This window comes from Monodelphis domestica, chromosome 2 (genome assembly GCF_027887165.1).
Source record: "Monodelphis domestica isolate mMonDom1 chromosome 2, mMonDom1.pri, whole genome shotgun sequence".
NCBI classification, from domain to species: domain Eukaryota; kingdom Metazoa; phylum Chordata; class Mammalia; order Didelphimorphia; family Didelphidae; genus Monodelphis; species Monodelphis domestica.
In genome coordinates, this window is record NC_077228.1 from 221194379 (window position 1) to 221222335 (window position 27957).

The 27957-nt window shown below is 35.7% G+C and overlaps 2 protein-coding genes across 6 annotated transcripts in view; both read right to left on the minus strand.

Moving 5' to 3' along the window:
* The window catches only part of KCNJ16 (potassium inwardly rectifying channel subfamily J member 16), a 166512-nt gene that overhangs the window by 92343 nt on the left and 46212 nt on the right, over window positions 1–27957 (minus strand). Inside the window, exon 1 of one of the 5 annotated variants that reach the window (XM_007482719.2) lies at window positions 1710–1810. The exons of 2 other annotated variants lie outside the window; for them this stretch is intronic. The gene's annotated coding sequence lies outside the window, so the exon portion shown is untranslated. Of the gene's footprint in view, window positions 1–1709; window positions 1811–27957 lie in introns of those variants that run through there. 2 more of the 5 variants (XM_056817219.1, XM_007482718.3) reach the window with 2 other exon arrangements.
* On the minus strand, window positions 7379–27535 carry ACLY (ATP citrate lyase). Its single transcript, XM_056814675.1, is given in 12 exon segments — window positions 7379–8109; window positions 8112–8341; window positions 8343–8518; window positions 8520–8606; window positions 8608–8668; window positions 8670–8756; window positions 8758–9085; window positions 9088–9225; window positions 9369–9456; window positions 9458–9573; window positions 9576–9663; window positions 27422–27535. Coding segments are annotated over 12 exon segments (1629 nt in total). The 3' UTR covers window positions 7379–7993.

Sequence of the window (27957 nt, forward strand, 5' to 3'; positions counted from 1 at the left end):
ACCCAAAGGCAAATTGCTTAACATCCTTGGGTCTAATGAGGAAGGTTTTTTTATTCAAAAAATGAACATTTATTAAGAACTTAGTGTGTACTTGCACATCTGCAATGTGCCAGGCATTATGCTAAACACTGGCAATACAAAAAGAGGAAAAAGACAGACTTCCATGAACATTTTATATAATGGGGGAGATAATATAAATATTAATATAAACATATACAGAGAAAATTTGCATGGGATAAAGAGGAAATAATTAACAGAAGGAAGGGGGAAGACTTCATATAGAAGATAAAATTTTAGTTGGGGCTTAAAAGAAGTCAGGGAGATAAGTATGTGGAATAAAGGAAGAAGAGTATTCTAGGCATGGAGGATAGTCAGAGAGAGTGCCAAAAGCTGTGAGGTGAAGTGTCTTGTTCATGGAAAAATTAGGAAGCCAGGGACTGTTGATCAAAAAATATGTGTTAGAGAGTAAGGTATATAAGAAGACTAGAAAGGAAGGAGTGGATGAGGTTATATAGGGCTTTGATTGCAAACAAGGCAATTTGTATTTGCTCTTGAAAGCAATAGGAATCCCCTGGAATTTATTGAATATGAGGGTGACAAGTCAGACTTTAGGAAAATAATTTTAGTGGGTGAAAGGAGGATGGGTTGCAATGGAAAACACTTATAGCATGCAAATCCATGAGCAGGTTATTGGAATAAGTTGGCCCAAATGAACTATGTTCTGCCTATAATGATAATCCCACAATTTAAGTGTAGATATCAAGAACAATTGGATTAAAGAAAATTGAATTTTAAAAATATTTGGTCAGTACAAAATGCCCAATGAGAAGAAAAATTAATATTTAAAACTGGAGAATAGTTGTGGGCCATCACATTACTTATATGAATAAGGGAGAAAAATCCTTTCTGCCTTTTTAAAGATAAAAATCACTTTGGTCAAAGAGTTATAGATAAATGTTTATATAATATGTCTAAAGGTTTGAATCTTTTAATTATAACCCACCTCAGCTTCTAATAGTTCTCCCTTCTGATAGAAGATATTCTAATATACACAAACTCTCAGACACACTAATGATCTGCTCTCCTAGTACCTTAAAGAAGAATGTAATATATTTCTCTCTAACAGTGGGGGGTTTGGGAAAAGATCATATCAAGTGCTAAAATTTCCAATTCTAAATTTCCAATCCAAACTGTCTCCCAAGAAGGCTACAAGATCAATCACAACTACACCAAAGAGAATATTTGAAGCATTAAATCAAATATATTCTAAGTAGGTTTAATCCAGCTATTCTGCATTTGGAAGAAGCATCAGTATATTCCAAAAAATGTGAAATCACAGTTGTGTGTGTTTATGTTAACCCACGAACTCAATTTTAACACCTTGTAACAAATTCTGAAAACCCTGAAGAGTAACAGGTTAAGATTGAACAAAATGATATGGTATATACAATATTTTCCTCTCAAAATATTAGAAAAATTGTTTTCAACTATATTAATAGATTGCCAAAAGATTATAGATTTAGATTTGAAAGAGAATTCAGAGCTCATATATTTCCAATCTCTTCCTCTTATATGAGCAAACTGAGACCTAGAGAAGATTATAAATTCAAAATATTTTTCATTAATTTTTTTCAGAATAGAGCAGATGTCAAAATAGCCTAAACTGATAAATAACAATTCTGTGATGTCAACAACATAGCATCTCTTACCTTTATTCATTCTCTCCATAGGCAGAGGTTTTAAAGAGGTGTTTGGTGAACTGAGTACTCATAACCTGGGCAACTTGAAAAATATTCCTAGGTTAATAATAAAGGGGAAAAAAGGCACAGAAACCAAGAATCCAAGTTAAACATTGACACCGACTTGCTCCTACAATCCAAGCCTGGGGATCTGCATAGGTAGCCCCTGGCATCTTGTAAAAACAGGTGACTTCTGGTCAGCTGAGTCTGTGGTTACTTCACTGCTGAGTACCAGAGAAAGTATAATGTGAAGGTCACTCAAGCATGTACTAGCTCAGCTTTCACTTGGTCAGTGATATGAAGGAGGAAGATTTTCTGGGCCAGGAATTCCTTAAACAATGGCATTAAGTGCCTCAAATATTTACAAACAGGGTTGTTTGGAAATAGCCTGTGTAAAAACTCATGCCAGTTCTTCAAATTTACATAGGTTACTTAAAGCCTCTACTTTTTGCAGGAAATCTATATATTAGGATATGGGCTATATCTACGAGAGTTCTTGTGTCAAAAGAAATAGAGCCAATATGACCAAGGTGAACATTTTATCATTGCACAGTAGTACATTTATTCTTGATTGCACAATACCAAAATAATAAATCCAGAGTCAAGGAGACATGAGGAAGAAAAGAAGAAAAAGACAGGATTGGAGAGGTCAATCAAAAACCATTATATTGAGCAGGAATAAAAATAATAGCAATGATTATAACAATAGCTAACATTGATGTAGTACTTACTATGAGCCAATCATTGTGCTAAGAACTTTTACACATATTATCTAATTTAATCCTCATAACAACCCTAGGAGGTGGACAATATAATAATATTCATTTTGCTAATGGAGAAATTGAGACAGAGATGAGTTGTGTGATTTCCTAATTGTCACATAGCCCATAACTATCTGAGCCTGGATTTGAACTCAGGTCACCCTGATTCCAGGATGGTATTCTGTCTGAACCAAATGAAAGATCAAAAGCCCAACTGAAACATAGTTTTGTCATACCTGGTGTGTGCTTGTATATGAGTGTGTATTTGTGTATGTGTGTGCGTGTGTGTGTTCAATTTCAGCCAATATCAATTCTTCAAATAATAATAATAATAATGATAATGGAATTAGTAAAATGGGATAAGGACACTGTTAACAAGGGTTAAAATGACTGACTCAATTATTTGAAAATCCTGAAACAGATATTAAAGAATCAAGAGTAGTAGAATTCAATTATATAAGGTAGCCATGAGAACTGAAGATAGGGGGTTAGTATATCATAGCTAAACTTTGTTTACAATACTTTAACATTGCCATTATTTGTAATAAACATGCAGAAAAGCAGAATTTTTACACTCAGCCTTTAGTAGCTACAAATACAAGAAAAATTCAAACCAATATGGATATTTGAAAGCAGGATTAGAAACTGAATGCAGGCTACATATTACCAGCTTAAAGAAAAGGTGATTCAAAGAACAAATCAGAGAAAAAACCCAGATAATTGCATGTGGGAAATGATGAATTATAACCAAATTTATAGCTAAAACAATCCTGGGCTTTGGGGGTAGGAAGAATTTATATATTTAAATATCTTTATCAGCAAGAAAGAGAAAAAATAGACTATTAAATGGGATGAGCAACTTCAAAAATCCTAGGAAAAAAAAACTGGAAAAAACTTTAAAAGACTAGAAAAGAAATAATGAGTAAATGCAAAAATTGAAATTCTGAGAATCAGAGAAAATTTTTAAAATAAAAAACACTGATTTTTAAATAAAATGAGATGAATTAGAGTAAGTTAATAAAAACAGATAAGTTAGAGAAACTATGAAATGATGAGAAAGTTTCTTTCCTCAGAGAAATACTTTAATTCTTATTTTGCAAAGAAATTTTGTAAAGAGGAGTCTTTGAAGAGAATGGAAAGTTTTAACTGTTATGCTGGAAAGAGACTGTAAGATCTCAAAGAGAAAGAATGTATCCTCTGAGAAAAATGAGTTTAACTACTATATTGTTAATAAATAAAAAGGAGTCTTGAGAGACTTTGGTTGCAATCTTGAGAGTTTAGTGGTGGCATTATATTCCAAAACTGAAAATGTCAAGAGTAACGTTGATAGATAGAATAAATGTTCACTGTGATTTATGTCCCAGCTAAAGTATAGTAAATAATTTATACTGATGTGTCATTATTCATTATACTGCTAAAATGGTATAGCCAGTAAGTCTGATGTTAATTTAAATCTAAGAGTTATTATTTATTTCTATCTACCAGAATTTAGTACAGTGCCTAGCTTAGAACTTGAACCATTGGGCATCTAGGTGTCATAGTGTATAGAGCTCGTCCTGGAGTCAAGAAGGTGTGTTCAAATCCAGTCCCAGACGCTTACTGGCAGTGTGACCCATAACAAATCATTTAACTTTTATTTACCTCAGTTTCCTTTTCTATAAAATGAAAATAATAGCATCTACCTCCCAGGATTGTTACATGGATCTAATGAGATGGTATTTGTAAAGTGCTTAGCAAAATGCCCGACAAATATTAGGAGTTATTTACTTTTAGCTATTATCATCAATAAATCATTGAATTGATTGATTGGTCAGGGATTAATGGCAGACTTCCTCCCCTATTAGATTTGAAATCTTTCTAAAGAGAGTCATTAGGGTTGAGAATGCCCTAGCTATATTTCCATATTTCATTAGTCTATTTCTTGCTTACCTTCTGAATCTGTTGTGGTTTCCTATCTTGATGATATTTGTAGAATGGAGAAATGAATTTTGTGTCATTCTCAGGTAATTTTCTAAAGATTTATTTTGTGGTTAAATGGACTATATGTGGTTCTAAAATATATTAATGATGATAACAATAATTAACATTTGCATAATACTTCCTACATGCCAGGCACTGTGCTAAGTAATTTGCAATTATTTAATTTTATCCTCACAATAATCCTGGTAGGAAGGGCTATTATTATGTCATTTTATGGATAGGGGAACTGAGGCAGGTAGTGGTTAAGTGACTTGCCTAGGTTCACACAGCTCGTGAGTATCTTAGACTGGATTTGAATTAATCTCTTTTTGATTCCAGGTCTATATACTGATCCACAAATTTCCCAATATATGAAAGTTTCATTGAATTTGGTAAGGCAGAGATGCTGAAAGGAAGACCTAAAAAGCATTTCTTTAGAAATGTGAAGTTTAATTGTAGATTATGCCAGGACATTTGCATTTTTAAAAATCCCTGACTCAACTTTTACAAAAGTAAGTTAAATTGTAACTGGAACTAGAGCATAAAAAGAGCATATAATTACTATAGAAAGAATGATACCAATTCAACTCAAACAATAATCTATTGAATACTTTCATGAGATAATGGAGGGAAAACATTTTCTATCCACAATGAACTTTATAGGAAGAAAGAAATACCCAGACAGATTAAATCAAAGGTATTTCCTTGGTAGGAGTAGAGTATGAACAATTGACAGAATCAAGAAAGGCCATATATAGAAACAATTTATAAGCTATGTCAGGAAAGGAGTAGGAGATTTTAAAAAAGTGGGGATGAGTATGGAAACTATTCCACACTTGTAGATGGGAAATAGAATATCAATTTAACTAGGATATAGAGTGTTTAAAGAAAAGTAAGGTGAAGTCACTCTGAGAAAAAAGGCATTCAAAACCCTTCAAAATCTAGCTCTAATTAAATGGGTTATATTTTTCATTGAGGTGATAAGAAATTACTGATACTTCTTGAGTAGGATGGTTATGTAGTGAATCCTTTAACAAAGGAACAATAACAGCAGTTATTTGAAGGATGGATTGGAAAAGTGCAAGAAGACAAATTATTACATCATTTGCAACCATGGTGAAAAGAACTTGATGTAGATAGAGTAGAGTAGAATGTTGAGAAGAGCAAAGATATAACAGATGCCATGGAGTTAGAATTAATAAAATTTAGCAGCAAACTAGATTTAAGGGCTAAGGAGCAATAACAATGGTTACATTGCTAGAGAGAAGGAAATTAGTTACCAATAAAGATACTAAAAAACAACAAAAATGCATTGATTGTATCAATGATTAGAATGAGGTAGATGAAACAACCACTTGCAGTAAAGTTATAAAAATAAGTATCACACAGAAGAAAATGAAGACGCATGTATGTATTCCCCAACTGAGAAGTGGCCAAAAATATGAACAGGCAATTGTCAGATGAAGAAATTAAAAATTTCTTTAGTCATATGAAAAAATGCTCCAAATCATCATTAATTAGAGAAATTCAAATTAAAATGACTAAGATACCACCTCACACCTATCATACTCACTAATGTTACAATAAAAGTAAAATGATAAATGATAAAAGGGGAAGGAAATTGGGAAAATAATTCACTGTTGGTGGAGCAGAGAGCTGATACAACTATTTTGGAGAGCAATTTGTAACCATGCTGAAAGGGCCATCAAACTGCATACTTTATGATCCAGCAATTGAACTACTAGATCTATCTCAAAGACCCACAAACTGGAAAATACATATAAAGTGATGCAAACTGCAGTGATCAAAACCAGAACAATGTTGTACATAGTAACAACAATAAAGCAGAATGGTCAACTGTGAATGACAAGTATTATCAGCAATACAAGGATCCAGAACAACTCCAGGGAATTAAAGATCAAAAGAAAAATGGCATCCACTGCTGAAGAAGCAACTAATAAAGTCTGAATGCAAATTGAAGCAAGCCATTCTTCATTTTATTTTCTCCATGAATTTTTCTCTAGAGAAAGCAATATGTCTTCTTTCACAATATGGAAAACATGGAAATATGTATTGTATAATAACAAAACTATATCATACTCCCTGTCAACTTGGGAAGGGAGATGAGTGAAAGGAAGGGAGAGAACATAGATCATAAAATGTCAGAAAATAATTACTGAAAACTGCACTGACATAATCTATAAAAAGAAAAACATAAAAAAAGAGTCAGGCAGTGTGAGCAGGCTTCAATATATAACCAATGAGAGACTCTAGAAGAATAGCCATAAAATACATCATCCAATTGAGAACATGAATCTATCTGAGTATGGAGGAACTGCTAATACTACTCAGTAGGACCATGAATATCTTTAGTGTTATGTAAAATTACAACTATAATGTCTTAGACAAAAGGAATATACTTTTTATCTTTTTCATGATAGTATAACAAACTCCATTCTTCTTGGATGACATTTTGACTTCTTTTTTCCCTTTGTCATAGGACCACAGATTTCAAACAGTAAGAGAACTTAAAAATCATCTAATCCAATTATTTTATTTTATGACTGAGGAAATATAAATCCAGAGATGTTAAAGGACTTGTCCATGGTTAAATTTATACTAAGTGACTAAGTCAGGATTTGAATTCAGGTCTTATAAATATAAATCCTTCATCTCTTCCTTTGGAACATATTTCAAATCAATGTAAAACTCAGTGAGATCCTTCATGATATCCTTCAGATGATATTATTGATAAAACACTTCAAGCGTATTTAGAGTTTTTTCAGTTCAGGGTGGGAAATAATCCCATTTTAAAAATCTGCTACAAATGCACAAAAATATAATGGTTTGTTTTTTTTCTTTGTTTTTTGCAAATCTATGAGCAACCTTTTGCATCTATTTTTACATGTTCACTGTGTCAAAAAATTATATCAGTATGTAGTCTTCAACTTCAAGATGACATTTTAGGGACTGCTGATTATACTTGTAAACTAGTAAATTAATAGGAAGCATTATTAGATCAGCTGAGTCTGGCTTCTAGGTACTGTTATGTTATCAAATGGAGCAACACAGATATGTAGTGGAGCTAATATTGCACTTGTGTTTTCAATAATGGAAAAATAATTCTCTCATAGCCTCCCAGTATAGCCAGAGAAGAACCATAGATAGTTGTGGTCTTCAGGGCTTTGTTTAGAGTCAATAAAAGTGGAAGAATGACCTGAGAAATATACAGGGTAATTGTACAATAACAGATGAGCCTTTGAAAGTCCCAAGAAACATGAGTGACTTGGGGGAACAAGACATAAATCAGGGTAAGTTCAGGTCTGACTTAGATAGCATAGGGTTCCAAGACTCCTCAAGACTTGTTCTAGGAGTGTAGAGAGAGCCAGAGGGTAGGACTAATCCCTTGAGGAGGAGATAGTGCAAAAATCCAGAGGACCCAGAAAACACTCCATTCAAATGTATAGCAGGAGTTGGAACTTGTCTCAAAAACAAAGCTCCAATTCAAGAATTAAGTCTGAAAAGATGAGTAAGCTAAAGAAAACATCGACCATTGAAGCAAAATATATTGAAAGCAAAATATTCATCAGCTTCTTCCCTGGTAGAAAAGCCACAATTCCTAAGCATATCCACAAATGCAGCTCAAACCCCCCACCTATATTTAGGGTAAGCTTGTGTTTCTTGGAGGTGATGATATTCTCATCCTTGAGTGAGTAATCCAGAAGGATACTGTCAGGGAAATATTTTTTTTACGTAACCTGAAGCCTCATATCTGAATTGTTTATTGAAAGCTCTGTGAGCAATACCGTGATCATGTTCCCATCTTTGTTCATCTTATTCACCAACTCCATGGAGATGATGCCACCAAAGACTTTGCAAAATATCTAAAGCACACCCCAATCAATCTCTGACTGTGAACAGCTTTGATGTAAGGCTAAAGACTAGGTCTTCCTCAGTTTAGGTACAGATTACAGTACTGTGGGCCCCTGAGACAGCAGGTCTATAATCAACTGCCACCATCAGGCACATCTCAATGAACTGACAAAACTATCTAGTTAACCAAATATTGGAACCACAGCAGTGCCAGGACCCTTTCAATGCTCATCTCCTCCTTGAAAACTTGGAGACACAAGGCATTCTTGTGTAGATGATTTCTTGCCTACATCATCACAAATGCTTGTCATGAAGGAAGGAAGTTTCTGCATTCCAGGGCCAGAAATAATTTATCAGCACAGTGGGTGATAGGACCTGTTGAACAGGTACAGTGACCCCTTTGGAAACAAGATTTCTGTACATCCTGAATGATTTTGCCTAGTCCATCAAAGCTCTAGGCAACAAAGACTCCTGTCTCCTTCAAGGCCTGGTTCTTTGCCACTGCTATTTCTGAGGTGTGATTGGCAAAAGCACCTCTGTTGTCAAATTGTACCACAAAAAAGAAAATGGTAACACATACAAATATACCAGTAGACAACAAACAGACTTTGTGTTCCAGTCTTCTTTTGATGCTGTGACAGTTCTTATACTCCTCAGTGGCTCTGATCTCCACAAGTACCACAATCATCTTCACTCCTAGAGTCTCTTGATTATGAAATACATGGTCCTTGAATAATGAGCCTAGAAATCTATGGCCACAGCCTAATAAACATCTGTGATCTTCAAGATGATATTGATGGGCTCTTTGGACATGTCCCCAGAGTGGTAAACATAGGCCACGTTGCCAGACTGATAGATACTGCAGACAATGGTAGAGGTTTGAATTCCACAAAATTTAAGCCCAATTCATTTTAAGGATTCAGAAGTCAATCATGTGAAATATTAGAAATATATCCATAAATCCGGTCCATGAATATTTTGGTCATTAGAGCCAGATTTTGAATACATCTTTAATATTTTCATGATTCATTTATACCTGTGTTCCTATTTTTACAGTTCCCAGGCTTGATCTCTTCAATAGTAGCAGGTCCTATGATGGTCACTCTCTTCTCATCTGCCTTTTTTAATCAGTTTCCTGGTGAGTTCTTCAGTGATACCTTTAGCAATGAAGGTAATTATACTAATCTATGTATAATTCATAATCTCAGTCATGCTGTCTTGGGCAAAGCAGATAGAAGCAAGAGCACATCAACCTCAGGGTACTTCTTCATTGCATCTGCCATATTCTTAAAAACAGGGATCAGGATCTCCTTGTGGCCCCAGTAGAACTTCTATTAGATGTATGTCTGCTTTCACAACATTATAAACATGGAAATGTGTATTATATGACAACATGTATAACATGTATAACCTATATCATATTATCATATTACCTGTGTCAATATGGAATCTAGAATCCCCAAACTTGTAGCCTAATAAGATCTGATGAACACCAAGTTTTAGGACTAGCTGATAAGCTGGAGATTCCAAAGCTTGTACTGGTTTCCTCTTCCCATGAGAATCCACCCTGAAGGGAATCTCAGGCTAGCAACTTAAGACTGAAAAATTGAACCTAAGGTAAATGATAATCCCAGTTAGGTGTGGCTAAGCTGATGCTAAGTACTCTTTTTGTCCTAGGTAGCATTCCCCATTATATAAGAGACCTTTCCCAAGAAGACCCACACCTGGGCAGGGTATCCATTGTAAGTAGCCCCTTCCTTTATGCCCTTATACACTAACCTCTAGCTATGATTCCTTTCCCAAGCTTGATTGTATCCTGTCAGTATAGTTTGAACACTCCCATTTCCTTGTAGCTATGATAATGTCAGTCATCTTTCCCTGGATCTCTCCAAATGGTATATAGGTTCCCCAAATTATTTTGTTCCTTGTAGTCATCGTCTAACATGATGTCACTCCCAGGGATAATGTCCCCAGAGTCCAAGGTGTAAATCCTGAAAAAGTTGCAGCACCAGACTCTGAATAAAGGACCAAATATTGAACTTATCCATTTCCTGACTAAAGACTTAGTTTTTCTGACTACTTTGGTAGTTCTGTGTTATTTCCAAGTTAAAACCTGCCATCTTGGGGAGGGGAAGGGGTGGAAGAGAGGGACAGAATATGGATTGTTCAGAAAATAATTGTCAAGAAATAATTATTAAAATTATAATAACATAATCTGAAAAACTAATAGTAATAATAATAAATAAATAAAACAGATCACAGACCAGAAAAGCAGTTATAATTACTCTCTCCAAAATATAAAACCTTACTAGCATCAAAAACTTGCACACCCTCTAGAATCATCTCTAAGAAGAGCAGAACAATAAAGCCTGAAACTTGGAATGGTACCTCCCACCCCTAGGTGAGCAAAGCTTAACTCTAAAATAAACTTCAAAGTCAAGAAATAGTCTGGTAAAAATGAACAAACAAAAAAAAATGACCATGAAAGGTATCATAGTGGTAAGGAAGAACAAGATATAAACTCAGAAGTCATTGATGAATGAAAATTCAGAAAGAAGAATTAGGCAACTGGAAAAATGGAGGGAAAAATTCACTGAAGAAAAGAACTCCATATAAAGCTGAATTTGCCAAATGGAGAAAGAGACCCTCCAAAAAAAATAAACTGACCTGAAAAATAGTTCAAGGGGAGATAATTAAAGAATTATTTGTCTACCTGAAATCCATCATCAAATTAAAAGCCTAAATATCATACTTCAAGAAATTATCAAGGAAAAGGCTCCTTAATATTTTAGATCTAGAAGGTAAAATAGAAATTGAAACAATCTACTGATAACCTTCTGAAAAAGATCCCAAATGAAATTATAGCCAATTTCTGAAGCTCCAAAGTCAAAGAGAAAATATTAGCAAAGACAACAATAAAAAAATACAAATTGGTGAAGTCATAGTCAAAAATGATACAAGATTTAGCAGATCCCACATTAATGGAGCAGAGGAAGGCAAAGGAACTAGGGTTACTACCAAAAATGATCAAAATTAAGTAAAATCCTTATGGGGAAAAATGAATAGTTAATGAAATAGAGAGCTTTGAAATATTTCTGATGAAAAGAACAGAACAGAATGGAAAATGTGACATTCAAAGATAAGACTCAAGAGAAGCATAAAAAGATAAACATGAAAGAGTAATCATAAGGGATTCAATGAGGCTAAACTTTTACATTCCCAATATAAAAAGAAAATATGTATATAATTCCTTAGTATTTTATCATTATTTGGTCAGATAAAATTATTTTACATATACAGAGGGCATGGGTATGAGTTGATTTTGTAAGAATAATCTCCCCCCAAAAAAAGGGGGGAGACAGAGGAATGCTCTTGGAGATGGAGAAATGGAGAGGTAGAATGAATCATTTTTTTCACCTAAAAGAGATATTTAAGGAAAAACTATTATAATGGAGGGGAAAGTAGGAAGAGAACGGGCAATACTTGAATCTCACTCTCATTGGAATAGTTCAAAAGTAAAAATACACGTATATTTAGTTGAATATAGAAATGCAACTTAATTGGGAGGTAGGAGGTAAAAAGTGAGAGAATGAGGGGATGACAAAAAAGGAAGAGAAGATTAATACAGACAGTGGTTAGAAGAAAAAAATAGACTTTTGAGGAGGGGCACGATAAGAAAGAGACAGGGAGAGAGACAGACAGAGATAGTGAGACAGAGACAAAACAGAGAGACAGAGACAAAAAGAGATAGAGAGAGAGATACACACATATGGAGACAGAGAGATGGGAGAGATTAAGGGAGGAAGATAGGGAGAGAAAGAGAAAGAGGGAGAGAAAGGGAAGAAAATGGGATGGAGAGAAATATAGATAGTAATCATGACTATAATTGGGATAAACTCACCCATATAACAGAAGCAAAGATCGGAATGGTAGAAAACTGAATATAATATTTTGTTAATAAGAGATATGCTTGAAATAGATATATAAAATATTAAAATAAAGAGGTAAATCAGAGTCCAATATACTTCAGTTGAAATAAAAGGGCAAGAAGGGGTAGCAATCATAATTGCAGGAAAAAGTAAAAGTGAAAAAAAGACCTAATTAAAAGATGTAATCAGGAAAATTACATTTTTTCTAAAAGGTAATATAGACAAAAAATAATATTGAACATGTTTAGAGGAAGTTTTTTTTTCTGACAAAGGCCCTATTTCTCCCATATATATTGAATGTAGAACTGAGTTAAATTTATAAAAATATGAGCCATTCCCTAGGTGATAAAGGATAGAAACAGGTGGTTTTCAAAAGAAGAAATAAAAGCTATTTATTATTAAATGGAAAAATGTTTAAAATCACTAACAATTAGAGAATGGCAAATTAAAAAAAAAACTATTGGGTATAAGAAATGGCAGATGCTGGAGGGTTTGAGGGTAAAATAGATACACTAATGAATTGCTGGTGTTTAATGAACTGTTCCAACCATTTTGGAAAACAATTTGGAACTATGCCCAAAGGGCTGTAAAACTGTGCATATCTTTTGACCCTGCAATACCACTACTAGGTCTATGTTCCAAAGAAATCAAAGAAAGTAGAAAATGACCCTAATCTACAAAAATAGAACTCTTTTTGTCAAGGCAAAGATTTGGAAATCAAGGGAATATTCACCAAGTGGGGAATGGAAAAACAAGTCAGACATATGATTGTAATGGAGTGCTATAAAAAGTGATGATGAAATGGTTTGAGGAAAAGATGATAAGACCTACATGAACTGATACAAAATAAATTGAGAACTGGGAGATTATTGTACACAGTGACAACAATGTTTTAATGACTTTTTAATAAGAATATAGGGAAGACTGCAAGCTTATTAACTTTAGAGGATATAGCAAACACTTTAGTAAGGAGAAATTTGGTCTGAGGCTAACAATATTAAAATATTCAGCTCCTTTATTATTGTATTTAAATTAAATTAATTTTTTTAACATTCACTTAAATTTTTTTTTGAGTTTCATTTTTTTATCATAAATCTCTGGGATTGTCTTGGATGACTACATTGCTGAAAACAAGTCATTCTCCATTGTTCATCACAATTATTGTCACTATGTACAATGTTCTTATTCTGCTCATTTCACTTTGCATTAGTTTATGTAAGTTTTTTCCAGGTTTTTCTGAAATCATCTTGCTCATCAATACTTGTAGCAAAATACTAATCCATCACAACACTACCACATATTGATTAATTCCCCACTTTAAGAAATTTATATTTTTGAAATGTTACAGCAAAATTCTTTTCTCCTTGGTTTGGTCTATGTTTCATATAAGTTCATATACATAGTTTATAGGTATAATAGTTGTATTACTAGGTCAAATAGTATGCATAGGTTATAGACTTTAGGCATAGTTCCAAAGTGAATTTTAGAATGGCTGGAACAATGCACTAATGAGCCAGTTTTTCTATAATCCCTCCAAAATTTGTCAATTTTTTTGCTCATCTTTGTCAATATGAAGATTATGAGGTAGAATTTCAGTTGCTTTAATTTACATCTGCACTTATATATATATATATATATATATATATATATATATATATATATATAACCTTCATTTCTTACACTGAAAACTTCCTGTTCTTATCCTTTGACTATCAACTGGACAATGGCATTGATTTTTGTAAATTTAAATTAGTTGCCTTTGTATCTTGGAAATTCTACCTCTATCTAAGAAACTTACTGAAAAGATACTTGTCAATTCTTACCTCTTCTTCTAATTTAGCTGCATTAGTTTTGTGTATGCTAAAATATTTCCATTTTACATATTCAAAATTGCCATTTTATTTCCTGGCATCCTTTCTATTCTTTCTTTGGATATAAACTATTTCTCCAGTAATAGATCTAAAAGCAAATTTTGCCTTTGTGCCTAATGTCAGTATTTATATTTATATATCACAAATCCATTTAGAGTTTGTCATGCTTTCAAGACACTGTTTTCTGTTTCCAGATGACTTATCTTGCTTTTTTATGTTCTTTTCCCAATTGTCTTCAGCCTTTCTTAATTGTCTTTTGAATTGTCTTTTGAGTTCTTCCAAAGCCTATATCCAATTCACTGGAGTTTCTGTTTTTTTGCTTGGTGTTCCCGCATTGTTCTGTTTACTCTTTGTTCATTGCCTGTATAAAAGCTGTTGATTGTAATTTCTTTTTTCTTTTTCTGTTGGTTGCTCATATTCACCCCTTCTTTACTCTCTGCAGTTGCCTGTGCTCTTGATCCTCTCATTTTTTTTTGTTGGATCAGTGGTTTTGGGCTCTTCTGTCAGCCTTCACCCTTGGAGCTCAGTCAGCAAATCCCTCAGTGCTGTCTGTGGGGGAGGGGTGTTGGGGAGCTTGAGCTTCCCTGCCCTCTGAAGGCTTTTGTGGGATTAAGTCCAGCAGGGTTGAACTAGATGTGTCCTAAGGCCAAAACCTCATTTCTTGAAGATTGCTCTCCAGTTTTCACAGCAGCTTTCATCAGATAATGAAACTTTACCCCAATAACTCAAGATTTATGTTTCATTAATATTAATCTACTGTGTCTGCTTGAATATAATTTATACCTAAAATATTGGACTGATTGACCCCTATATTTCTTAGGTATTACCAATTTTTTTTTAATAAGAACTGCTTCACAGTGTAGTTTAAGATCTGTTATCAATAGGTCTCTTTTCTATTTCCACTTTCTTCCAGCATTTCTTTAAATTATGCCTCTTTTTTCTCTAGGTGAATTTTGTTATTTTTTAACTATATAGAGCAATCTTTTCATAACTGTATTGTTATGGCAAAGGCCAAAAAATTGATGCATGTAGTATTGTTATTTTATTATATTTTATTTTATTGGTTTTTCCTATCAAATCAAATCAAAATGAGATTATATTTCTAAATTGTTTAACAAAAGGCTTGGCTACATAGTAGGCATTTAATAATTGTAGTTCTCCTTTCTCTGCCTTACTCATGAGCAACTCCTACTTCTCAAATAATTACATTCTAGGTTAATTTAAAGAATGTTTTGCAACTATATCCAGATGTTATCTTTATGTGTCTTTGCAGGTTGACTCATAGATATCTCATATATATTGTAATCATTTTTTTAAATGGAATTTCTCCTTTCCTCATTTCCTGCTAAGTTTTATATAAAATACACAGAAATTCTGATGTAAATAATCAGTGGCTTTATGTTCTATTCTGCAACTTTGTTGAAGTAAGTAGTCTAACTAATTTTAAGTTGGCCTTAGTGTTCTCTAAGTAAATCATTATATATTATCTACAAAAAGTCATAATTTTGTTTCTTCTTTGAGTATAATTATTTCATCTATTCTTTTTTCTTATTATTAAAGCTGTTTTGTTTGTAACTTGTCTATTTCTTTAGCTAGCAGAAAATTAGTTGTTTTTATACATATATAGCCCTGCATCAAAGAGTAATATTGATTATAGGTATTTTTGCTTTACTCCTAATCTTACTACAACAAAAAGGCCATAAATTCCTATTTGTCCAGTGGTTTGAATAGGAATCAGTGTCTTATATGGCATAAAGAATTTTTTTCTATTTCTATTGACATAATAATAGATTTTGTTGTTATTTTTGTCATTTTATTAGCTGTCTATTGACAATTTTCTTAATATTGAAACAATCCTACATTCCTGGCATAAATCCAACCTAGCCAACAGAGTATGACAGTGATGGCAAACCTATGGCATGGGTGCCAAAGATGGCATACAGAATTCTTTCTGTGGGCACACAGACCCTCCCATCCCCGCTGATTTCCTTACTAGAAAGACAGAGGGACCCAGGCAGAGCTGGTACCTTCCTCCTCCTCACCATGCCTGATGATATTTTTTACACATCTCCCACCCCTCTGCCCAAAAGCCCAATGGTAAAACAAGTGGGTAAGTGGGGCAGCTCACAGACAACAGAACTGGAGGGGAGGAGAGCACTTGGACCACTCCCCTCCATCTCTCTACACTCACTGAGGATATTCCTCACTTCATCCAACCCTCCACCCAGCAGCCCAATGGGAATGCTTTCTCCTTCCCCTGTGTGGGGTAGGGGTGGGGTTCAGAGCATGCCCAGCACTCAATCAGGAGGAGGGGCACAACAGGTGATCTCTGGGTGGGGTGGGGCAGGCATGGCACTCAGCTTAGATGTGGGTTAGGAGCAGGGACTAGCACTCCATCTCTAAAAGGTTTGCCATCACTGGATAATATCTATGGCATATTGCTGTAGTGTCGTTGCTAATATTTTATTACAAATTTATTAGGACTTTTAGTATGGAATATTCTTTCCCTTTTTTATCTTCTAAAACTATACTTATAGAAAGAATTTATTAGGCTTCCTTTTATTATTTTTTCTAAATGTTTCATATGATATTGGAAATAACAATTCTTTGAAAGTAACAGAATTTGCTAGAATTCATCTGGAAAACAAAAAATGATTAACATCAAAAAAGTACACCACAAAGAAATAATAGTGATATATAATGTTCAAGACAACTTTCCAGCCCAGAGGAAAAGCATCTCAGAGGAAAAGCAACACAGAGAAAAAGCATCCCAGAGGAAAAGCATCCCATGGGAAAAGATTTTAAACCAGCTCAGAGGAAAAGCATCAAGAAAAGCTGCAAGAGACAAGAAACAAAGAAAAAAAAAGCTGAAATGGACAGCTAAGACTTTGAACTTTGTAAATTTGTTTATATAAGAAGAGGACAGATGTAAAACAAAACTTTTATGAAAGACTGTGAGTTGAAATAATAAAACAAAAGCAATTTCACATATTAGGGAAATAGCATGCATCACTACAAAACTTGGAGAAAGAAGAGATCCATCAGTCAACATGAGAACTGGAAATCTGAAGAAACTTGATAAGTATTAATGCAACACAATACTATTAGACACAAAACACAAAATCACAAACTGACATATTGGGAGACCTTGTTTAAATAAACAAGTGTCTGAAATTGTATTTATGCAAAATGTAATTATGTATATAGTTAGTTCCATAAGGTCTTAAGCAAATAGAAAGATTAATGCCAACCAAAATAATGACAGTGCTCCAAATGCAGAAAATAATAATAATACCCAACACAATGCCCACCAAAAATATATAAAAAATAGAGCCTGAACATGCCACACTCAGGCTGAATGCCATCAACAGCATGGAGGATCCCAAAAAACTGCCCAAGCATCTTTATGAAGGTGTGAAAGGGGGGGGGGTGAGGGCCTTGGAATCAAAGAATGAAACCTTTGATTTTCCAGACCCTGATATTTTAATGCCACTAATTCCTATACATCCCCCCCAAATAGTAAGGAACCTCATATCACTTTAAAGGTGGGAAATTCATATTATGGTTGTCTTTTGGATACTAGAGCATCTAGGTCAGTTTTGGTAAGCAAACCAGATGGAAAATGTGACACTATTGGCTCCCTAAATGTAGTAGGTGTATCAGGAACACCGTTAAAGGTCCCTAAACTTTCTCCTCACGTGGTATGCATGGAACCCCTAACTGTTGAACATTCTTTTCTTTTAATGCCTGGATCCCCCACAAACTTGCTGGGGAGAGATTTACTATGTAAATTACAAGTCACAATAATGTCTGCCCCAGATGGCTCTATGTCCTTAGAAGTGCCTGAGGAATCCTTAAATTTATTCCCTGTACTTCTCTCAGAGAGCCAGGAGGCAACAGAGCCTCCCAACTTTGAAATACCTACAGATATACCAAAGTCTCTTTGGGCCACATCTTCTACTGAGGTAGGTTTACTTAAATCAGCTATTCCTGTGCAAATAAAAACTAAATCCAGCCCACCTCCTTCCATTCCTCAGTATCCTCTCTCCAAGGAGGCAACAGAGTGAATTACCCCAACAATAAACTCATTAATTGAGCAGGGAATAATATTCCCTTGTAAATCTGAATACAACATGCCCATCCTGCCTGTTAAAAAACCAAAGAAAGCACCTCTATAGATTTGTACAATATTTGAGGGCTGTGAACAATCACGTTATAAAGAGACACTCCATAGTTTCCAACATCAATACTGTTATTACCTCTATTCCTAGCACAGATACATACTTTACAGTAGTGGACTTGTACTCAACCTTCTTTTCCATACCCATACATAAGAACTCCAGACATATTTTTGCTTTCACCTGGAATGGCTCCAAATTCTCCTGGACCCATTTGCCCCAGGGTTATGTAGAAAGTTTGAGCTTATTTGCACAAATTTTGAGCCAAGATACAGATAATATAAAATTTATAAATAGTAAATTAATAAAATACATAGATGATCTACTCTTGGCTTCCACAGATGCAGAAGCAAGTCAGGAAGATAGTAAACACCTTCTTTTGGAATTGCACAAAAGAGGGCATAAGATCTGGAAGGATAAAGTTCAGTGGTGTCTCCCCAAAGTAGAATATTTGGGGTTCATTCTGACAGCTGGTACCCATTCTATTTCTCCCAAGTGAATTGAAAATATTCAAAAATTGAGTGTTCCTACCACTAAGAAACAGTTAAGAGCAATTCTGGGAGCAACAGAGTTTTTCAGACAATGGATCCCTTGCTATGGGGAAATTACCAAGCCCCTTATAGCACAACAAGAGATTCAGTCCCTGAACCACTTAAACTAGAGCCAGAACACCTGTCAGCTCTGTCAGATCTAAAATAGGCTATTCTGTCTGCCCCTGCTCTAGGCATCCCAGATTACAACAAGCCATTTACTTTGTATGTACATAAGTGAAGAGGAGTGGCTTCAGGTGTTTTAACTCACACTTTGTGGCCTTCTCAGCACCCAGTTGCCTATTATTCAGCCCAGCTGGACCCAATAGCTTCAGGAGCACCACCATGTCTTAGAGGCGTGGTTGCTACAGCTTTACTAGTGACAAAAACCATTGATCTAGTATTAGGATGCCCATTAAAAATTATGTGCCTACATGAGGTAGAAGCATTGTTACTAAGACAGAGAACACAGGCATTTTCTGATCAGTGAATTACAAGGTATGAAATAACCTTGCTAAACAATGAAAATATTACTCTAAAATGCTGTACAACCCTTAATTCTGCCACATTGCTTCCAGATTTAACAACTTCAGGAGAACCATTACATAATGGTGAAACACTAGTGTCCATGGTAGAAAAGCCTCAAGATGATCTCTTGGACATTCCCTTAAAAAACTCAGACCTGTTCTTATTTACTGATGGTTCTTCTTTTATGAGGGATGACATACGCTACAGTGGAGCTGCTGTAGTCACAGAATTTGCCACTAAGTGTTCAGCTTCACTGCCCTCTAATATTAGCACTCAAGGGGCAGTACTCAGCTCTGAAACATACCTGTATAATTGCCAAGGGTAAAAAGGCAACAATTTATATGGATTCTAGATATGCTTTTGGCATTTGTCACTCAGTTGGGATGCTATGGCTCCAGAAAGGATTTTTAACCTCAGCTGAAAAATCCATAGTTAATGCAGAAATTATTAATGAAGTTCTTTCTGCTCTCCAGCTGCCTGAAGCCCTAGCTGTTGTTCATTGCTCTGCCCATACAGGGGGCACTGACCCTGTCTCTAAGGGAAATGACCAAGCAGATGCTGCTGCAAAGCTATCAGCCATAGAAAGGCCTGAATTACTTTTAACATTAACAATCACTGATGACTTAAATTTATCACTTTCCTATATTGAAAAGGACGTGGAAAAATGGAAACAAAAATTCAAAGCAAAACAGATTAATGGAGTATAGGTGTCATCTGAAGGAAAACCCCTGCTCCCTAGAAGTTTCAATCACCAAAATTTCCAATCTGTTCATAATAATGGCCACTTTGATACCCAGGGCATTGTGGACTCTGTTAAGAGAGTATGGATAACCCCTGGTATAACTACCATAGCCTCTAAAATGTGTTCAGCCTGCTCTACCTGCCAGGCATATAACCAACACACCTTTTGTGGCAAAGCTTTTGGTGGGCGTCCTCTGGCTTTTGAGCACCTGCAGATAGATTTTATAACAATGCCAAAGGCTAGACAATATAAATTTTGTCTAGGCATAGAAGACCAACTGACCAGATGGCCAGAAGCATTTCCTACAGCCCGAGCCACAGTGGCTTTTCTTGCTAAGGTGCTTTTAAAAGAAATTATTCCTCACTTTGGCCTGCCAGCATGTATTGATTCCAATAGGGGAAGTCATTTTACTGATTCTGTTCTAAATTAGATATAGTCTTGCTTGGGGATAACTCCCAAATTCCATGTTCCATATCATCCCCAGAGCTCAGGCCAAGTTGAAAGGATGAATAAAGTACTTAAAACTATGATTGGCAAATTATGCACTGAAACCCACTTAAAATGGTCTGAAATTCTCCCTCTGGCCCTATTTTATCTTAGAAACAGGCCTAGAGGAGACCTACACATCTCACCATTTGAGATGCTTTTTGGACATCTGCCTATACAGGCTAAGCCTTTCTCCCCGGCATATACATCGCTATTAGGGGGAGATACTACTGTTGCTTCCTATATACAGGAATCACAGCACAAACTGCATGAACTACATGAATCCAGAGCTGCAGTACAGGTCAGGCCACTAAACTTCTCACTTCACGACCTGAACCCAGGAGACAACGTGTATATAAAGAACTTCCAGTGTACAGGAACAACTCAGCCTTCCTGGGATGGACCATTCCAAATATTGTTAACTACTCCAACATCTATAAAAGTTGGAGAAAAGGACTCTTGGATTCATTGCTCACATGTAAAGAGAGCATCTTCTATTGAGACTGATTGACTGTATCCTCTACATGCATTGGAGATAATTACCCATTGACGAGTGGATGTTGTGTTGTTTTGTTTTGTTTTTAACACATTGAATTCCTGAATTTATTTTTCCCTTTTTTCTTTTTCCTCATTTTATTATTATTTTCTTTTTTATTAAAATATTTTATTTTCCCTTTTCTCATTTCTATGTACTCAAGGTATATACAATCAATATTAATTTTTATTCTACAATAATATTAGTTTAAATATATATACTTGCTATATTACTAATACATACCCAAACAGCTTTAGACTGTGGGAACCTGCCATTTATTGATAATTGTTATGGGACTATGGTTAATGTCTGTGTCTGATTCTAGGAAACAGGATCAAAAAGGAGCACAGAGATAATCTGAATAGGGCCAAAAGAGCTCACAGGTCAACAAATCAAAAACCAATCCAGGTAGGATTGATGCATTTCTAAGCCAATACTAAGGACTTGAACCACATGTGGGACTCGAGGTTGAGATGCTTGACATACATTAAGACATAGACCTTCCTTGTATCCACACTCTTCATGAAAATACTTACAGACAAGTACCAAAGGTTGGCTATCATCCTGGTTCCTCCTATCCCTGAGAATGAAAGTAAAATCAGACCAGAGAATGACACATCCCTAGTAAAATAAAAATCTGGTCCTTTTCTCTCTCCTATAGTATGACAACTTCCTGTAGCCTTGGCTGCAAATAGGTAAGTGAAAATTACTGCATTCTGTCCTACAGACTTGTGGGATTAGAAATTACTTAACTGTACCCTAATACAGGGGCATGTGAGAAATTTATTCTTGCTTTCTCAAAATTTTGTATACATAGATTTTTGATATTTTGATACTGATTTTGGATTCTTCTTTAATATAGATATGTATATGTACACACACACACACACACACACACACACACACACACATATATATATATATATATATATATATAAAGTGTTTAAATTTTTTTCCCTTAATGTTTCCCCTTTTTTCTTTTTTTTTCCTTTGATTTTGTTTTCATTTTAGTTTTTTGTCTTTCTTTTGAATTAACTCACACACCCCCATAACTAAATCTTGCATCCTCAGCTGGACTGGGTGATTTTTCAACACTTTCTTCAGTGGGGATTGTATTTTCATAAAATCCAAGATTTAAATTTTGTTCGAGATTCATCTTCAGAGAAGAAGCTTGCTAACTAACTGAATCCAGAGAATGAACTGTTTTCAGAAAGATACCTAAACCCTTACACTACAGGAAGATCCAGAATGAACCTTGGGGTGCAGTTGATTGAACATTTATTATGAATGTACACTCTTATGCCAAAGGGGACTGCCTCCTAATTGGCTTTTGTCAATGCACCAAGCAAAACATTGGTTTTGCTGTCTCTCTCTCTCTCTCTCTCTCTCTCTCTCTCTCTCTCTCTCTCTCTCTCTCTCTCTCTCTCTCTCTCTCTCTCTCTCCTCTATTTGCCCTTATCTACAACTATTGTAGTTTTCCTCTTAGAGGGTAAAATTTTGTATACACCTGCAGTTAGAATTTTTTGGGGTGCAGGATGCTTATGTTTAGTGATCAATTGGGGAGAGTAGTCCCCCAATCATCATCAGGGGGGATTGTGATTTTTTAAATCTCCTCCATCTTGCTTGGTCTAGCATCCAAAATTGTGTACAACCACACTACATGGGCATGTGCTAGTGAAAGACAAATCAGAAATAACTAACTGACCACCTGGGCGGTCAAGCTTGAGCCACCATTGACCTGTGTGAGGCACAGGAAGTGAGGTAGAGGACAGCCTCTGGAGTTCTCTCATTTCCTGTGGAGAGGGCTAGGCGCCAGTTCGTTCTAGGAGCTCAAGCAGGGAGGAGGCCCTTAGGCAGTTTTCCTTCAGATCGGTCACATGAGTGAAAGGACTGATTGCCTTCCCTGCCTTGGCCTTCCAAGGCCTAAACTCTCTCTGGCTCTGCCAGAAGGTTGAGTTAATCTCTTTCCTTGTCCCCTCCTTTCCTTCTCTCCCTCTCCTTTCTTACTCCTGTTGTAATTAAACTGCCATAAAACTCCATTCTGACTTGAGTGTTGCATTTAAGAATTTCATACGTGAATTCCTTGGCAACCTTAAATTAATATATATATATATATATGTGCATATATATATATATATATATATATATATATATCAGTATTTTAAAGTCATTTCAATATCACAAGATCCTCAGAAAAAGCTCCAAGAGGGGAGACTGACAGAATCCCCCAACACCAAAAATATGAGAGGAGCAAGAGCACAGACAAATATGTGGAGTAAATAAGGGGTGAATATGTGCAAACAACAGAAAAAGAAGAAAGAAATTACAATAGACAGTTTCTATTCAACAAATGGTACAGAGGGGGAGAGATCAGCAAAGGATAAATCAGAAACCCCAGCGAATTTGGTACAGTCTGTGGAAGAACTCAAAACACAATTAAGAGAGGCAGAAGACAATTGGGAAAAGAACTTAAAAATTAAAATAAGACATCTAGAAACAGAGGAACTTGAACTAAAACGAGAAAATAGTATCTTGAAAGCCAAAATCAACCAGCTGGAATATCAGGAAAATGAGATGAAAGATGAGGCAAAGAAGATGAAAGATGAGACAAAGGTGTTGAAAGATGAGGTAAAGGGGATGAAAGATGACATTCAAACAAAATCATTCCAGAATGAAAAGGATGACAAAAAATCCAGGGATGAAATCCAGTCTTTAAGAACCAGATTACAACAACAGGAATTAAGTGACCTCACAAGGCAGCAGGTCACTATAAAACAAAACCAAAAGGATGAAAAAAATTGAGGAAAATATGAAGCATCTCGTTCACAAAACAGAGGATTTAGAAAATCGTTTGAGTAGAGACAATTTAAGAATCATTTGTCTAACAGAAGACCATGACAAAAGAAAAAGCCTGGACATAATACTACAGAAAATTATTCAAGAAAACTGCCCCGATATCCTAGAACAAGAGGGAAAATTGGAGATTGAAAGAATCCAGAGATCACCTCCTGTATTTAATCCCCAACTGACAACACCCAGGAATGTTATAGCCAAATTCAAAAACTATCAGACCAAAGAAAAGATATGACAAGCTGCCAAGAAGAAGTCATTCAGATGCCATGGAACCAAAGTGAGGATAACCCAGAATCCTGCTGCATCCATACTGAAGGACCAAAAGGCATGGAATATGATATTCTGGAAAGCAAGGGAACTAGGTCTACAACCATAGTGGATAACCCTTGTGATGACATGCTGGAGTCTTTTTGCTAGTATCCTATTTAAGATTTTTTTTTAAAAACCCTTACCTTCCGTCTTGGAGTCAATACTGTGTATTGGCTCCAAGGCAGAAGAGTGGTAAGGGCTAGGCAATGGGGGTCAAGTGACTTGCCCAGGGTCACACAGCTGGGAAGTGGCTGAGGCCAGATTTGAACCTAGGATCTCACATCTCTAGGCCTAGCTCTCAATCCACTGAGCACCCCAGCTGCCCCCCTATTTAAGATTTTTGCATCTATAATCATTATGGAGATTGGCCTATAGTTTTCTTTCTCTGTTTTTGATCTGCCTGGTTTTGGGATCAGTGCTATGTTTGTGTTGTAAAATGAATTTGGTAGAACTCCTTCTTTGCTTATTCTGTCAAATAGTTTGCATAAAATTGGGATTAGTTGTTCTTTGAATGTTTGATAGAATTCATTTGTGAATCCATCAGGCCCTGGGGATTTTTTCTTAGGGAGTTCTTTGATGGCTTGTTCAATTTCTTTTTCTGATATGGGGTTATTTAGGTAATTTATTTCTTCCTCTGTTAGTCTAGGCAATTTATATTTTTGTAAGTATTCATCCATATTACCTCGATTGCCATATTTGTTGTCATATAATTGGGCATAGTATTTTTTAATGATTGCTTTAATTTCCTCTTCATTAGAGGTGAAATTTCTGTTTTCATCTTGGGTACTGTCAATTTGTTTTTTTTCTTTTCTATTTTTAATTAGACTTACTAGTACTTTGTTGATTTTATTTGCTTTTTCGAACTATCAGCTTCTAGTCTCATTTATTAAATCAATAGTTCTTCGACTTTCAATTTTATTAATTTCTCCTTTTATTTTTAGGATCTCTAATTTATTCTTCATCTGAGGATTTTTAATTTGTTCACTTTCTAGTTTTTTTTAATTTGCATGCCCATTTCATTGAGCTCTGTCCTTCATAATTTGTTAATATATGAAGTCAAGGATATAAATTTCCTCCTGAGTGCTGCTTTGACTGCATCCCATAGATTTTGAGAGGATGTCTCATCATTGTGATTTTCTTCAATGAAGTTATTAATTGTTTCTACAATTTGTTCTTTAGCTAACTGGTTTTGGAGAATCATATTGTTTAATTTCCAAATCAATTTTTTATTTACCTCTACATGGAACCTTATTAATTTTTATTTTCATTGCATTGTAAGTTGAGAAGTTATCATTTATTATTTCTGTTCTTTTGCACTTGTTTGCAATGCTTTATGCCCTAATACATGGTCAATTTTTGTGAATGTACCATGTGCTGCTGAAAAGAAGTTATATTCCTTTTTGTCCCTATTTTTCTCCACATGTGTACTAACCCTAATTTTTCTAAGACTTCCTTCACTTCCCTTACCTCTTTCTTATTTATGTTTTGGTTTGATTTGCCTAGTTCATATAGAATGTTCAGGTTTCCAACTAGTATAGTTTTTCTATCTATTTCATCCTTGAGCTTCTCTAGTTTCTCCTTCAGAAATTTGGATACCATGCAATTTGGTGCAACCATGTTTAGTACAGATGTTTCCTCATTGTCTATACTGCGTTTTGTCAGGATGTAATTACCTTCCCTATCTTTTTAAACTAGATTTATTTTTACTTTGACTTTGTCAGATATCAGGATTGTGACTACTGCCTTCTTTTTATCTGTTTATGCCCAATAGATTTGGCTCCATCCTCTTACTTCCACCCTATGCATATCTACCTTCCTGATGTGTGTTTCTTGTAGACAGCATATTGTAGGGTTTTGGATTCTAATCCACTCTGCTATTCGCTTGCGTTTTATGGGTGAGTTCATTCCATTCACATTCAGAGTTATGATTACTAGCTGTGTATTTCCCAGCATTTTGATTTCTACTCTTGGTCCTGCCTTTTCTTCTTTCACTATTTCCTTCTACACCATTGTTTTTTTTATAATCAGTCCCCCTAGTTCCCACCCTTATTTTATTTCCCTTTCTACCCCGTCCCTTCTTATTCCACCTCTTATTTTCCCTGTAGTCATTCTAAAATTATCCCTCCACCCTCTACCTTCCTTGTACTGTTTCCATCCCCCCCCAGTCTGTTTGTTACCCTTCTACTCCCCTATACAGTGCAAATCTATTATCTGCCCCAAATGATTGGATTGTTTTTCCCTCTTTGGGTCAATTTCAAAGCATTTAAGATTTAAGTAATTCCTATCTCTGACTTCTTTACCCTTCCAGTCTATTTGTGTTCTCCTCCCTCCCGCCATGAGCTAAATTTACCCCCATTTGTTTCTTTTCCTATTTCTTTTAGTATTAACCTTTTTTTTAGCTCTAGTTGTACTATATATATATATATGTGTGTATATATATATAAACATACATATATATATATATACACATATGTATTTATTTATGCATGCATATATCTATATATCTATTTATATCTTGTCCTTTCATCCTGGGATTTCTGATTCATTGTTTGCTGATCTCTCCCCCACTGTTCCATTTCCTGAACAGAAACTGTCTATTTTAATTTCTTTCTTCTTTTTCTGTTGTTTGCTCATATTTACCCCTTCTTTCCCCTTGTATTTGTCTATGCACTTGCTCCTCTCATTTTTTTGGTTTTGGGGCTTTCTGTAAATCTCCCCTCTTGGAACTTTGTCAGATCTCTCAGTGCAGTCTCTGGGTGAGGAGTGTTGGCTTACCTGTCTTCTGGAGTCTTTTGATTGGATTAACTTCAGCTGGGTTGGGCTGTATGTGCTCTGAGGCCAAAACCTCCTGGAAGGCTAGAGCCAAATGGAACATCTCAGTCTCCCAGGCTCTCTCCAGTTCTCTCCAGCTGCTTCCCTGCTGCCTTCATTTGATGGTCTGAGCCTGGCACAGCACTTCCCTCAAGGTACACCCTGTAGACCTGTGCCTTTGGTGACCCAGAGGTTCCTGTCCTTTAGGGAGGCTCAGCACTCTAGGGGGCGAGGCTTTCTGGCCTCCCAGAGCTCTGAGGACTTCTGATGGGATTGAGTTAAATTGGGTTTGTCTGGATGTGCCCTGAGGCCAAAACCTCTTGTAAGTGTGGAGCCAAATGAAAGGACCCAGCTGCCCAGGCTGCCAGCTCTTCGATCTCTCTCTGGCTGCTTTCCTGCTGCCTGTGTTGCATGCTCTGAGCCTGGCACATCCCTGCCCACAAGGTATACCCTCTAGACCAGCACCTTTGCCTGCCCAGAGGTTCCTGCTGCTGCTGGGGGATCAGAGCTCTAGGTGGGGAGAGGAATCCTGGGACCTTCCTTCTGACTTCCCCTTAAACTCGAGTGTTCTTGGATTCTGGCTTTTGGGGGCACGGTGTACCTTTTGAATTGAGTCCGGCAAGAGGGTTCCCCAGCTCTGTCTTGTTGTTAGATTTAATTTTCAATCCCCTAGGAGCATTTAGTTTGTGATCAGTAAGGAAGGGTTTTCAGAGGTCTGAACTATTGCTGCTCCTAAACTGCCATCTTGACTCCGCTTCCTCCTCAAAAATTTAAAGAACAACTAATCCACAAACTAAACAAACTATTTGACAAAATAAGCAAAGAAGGAGTCTTTTTTAAAAAAAGTTTTATA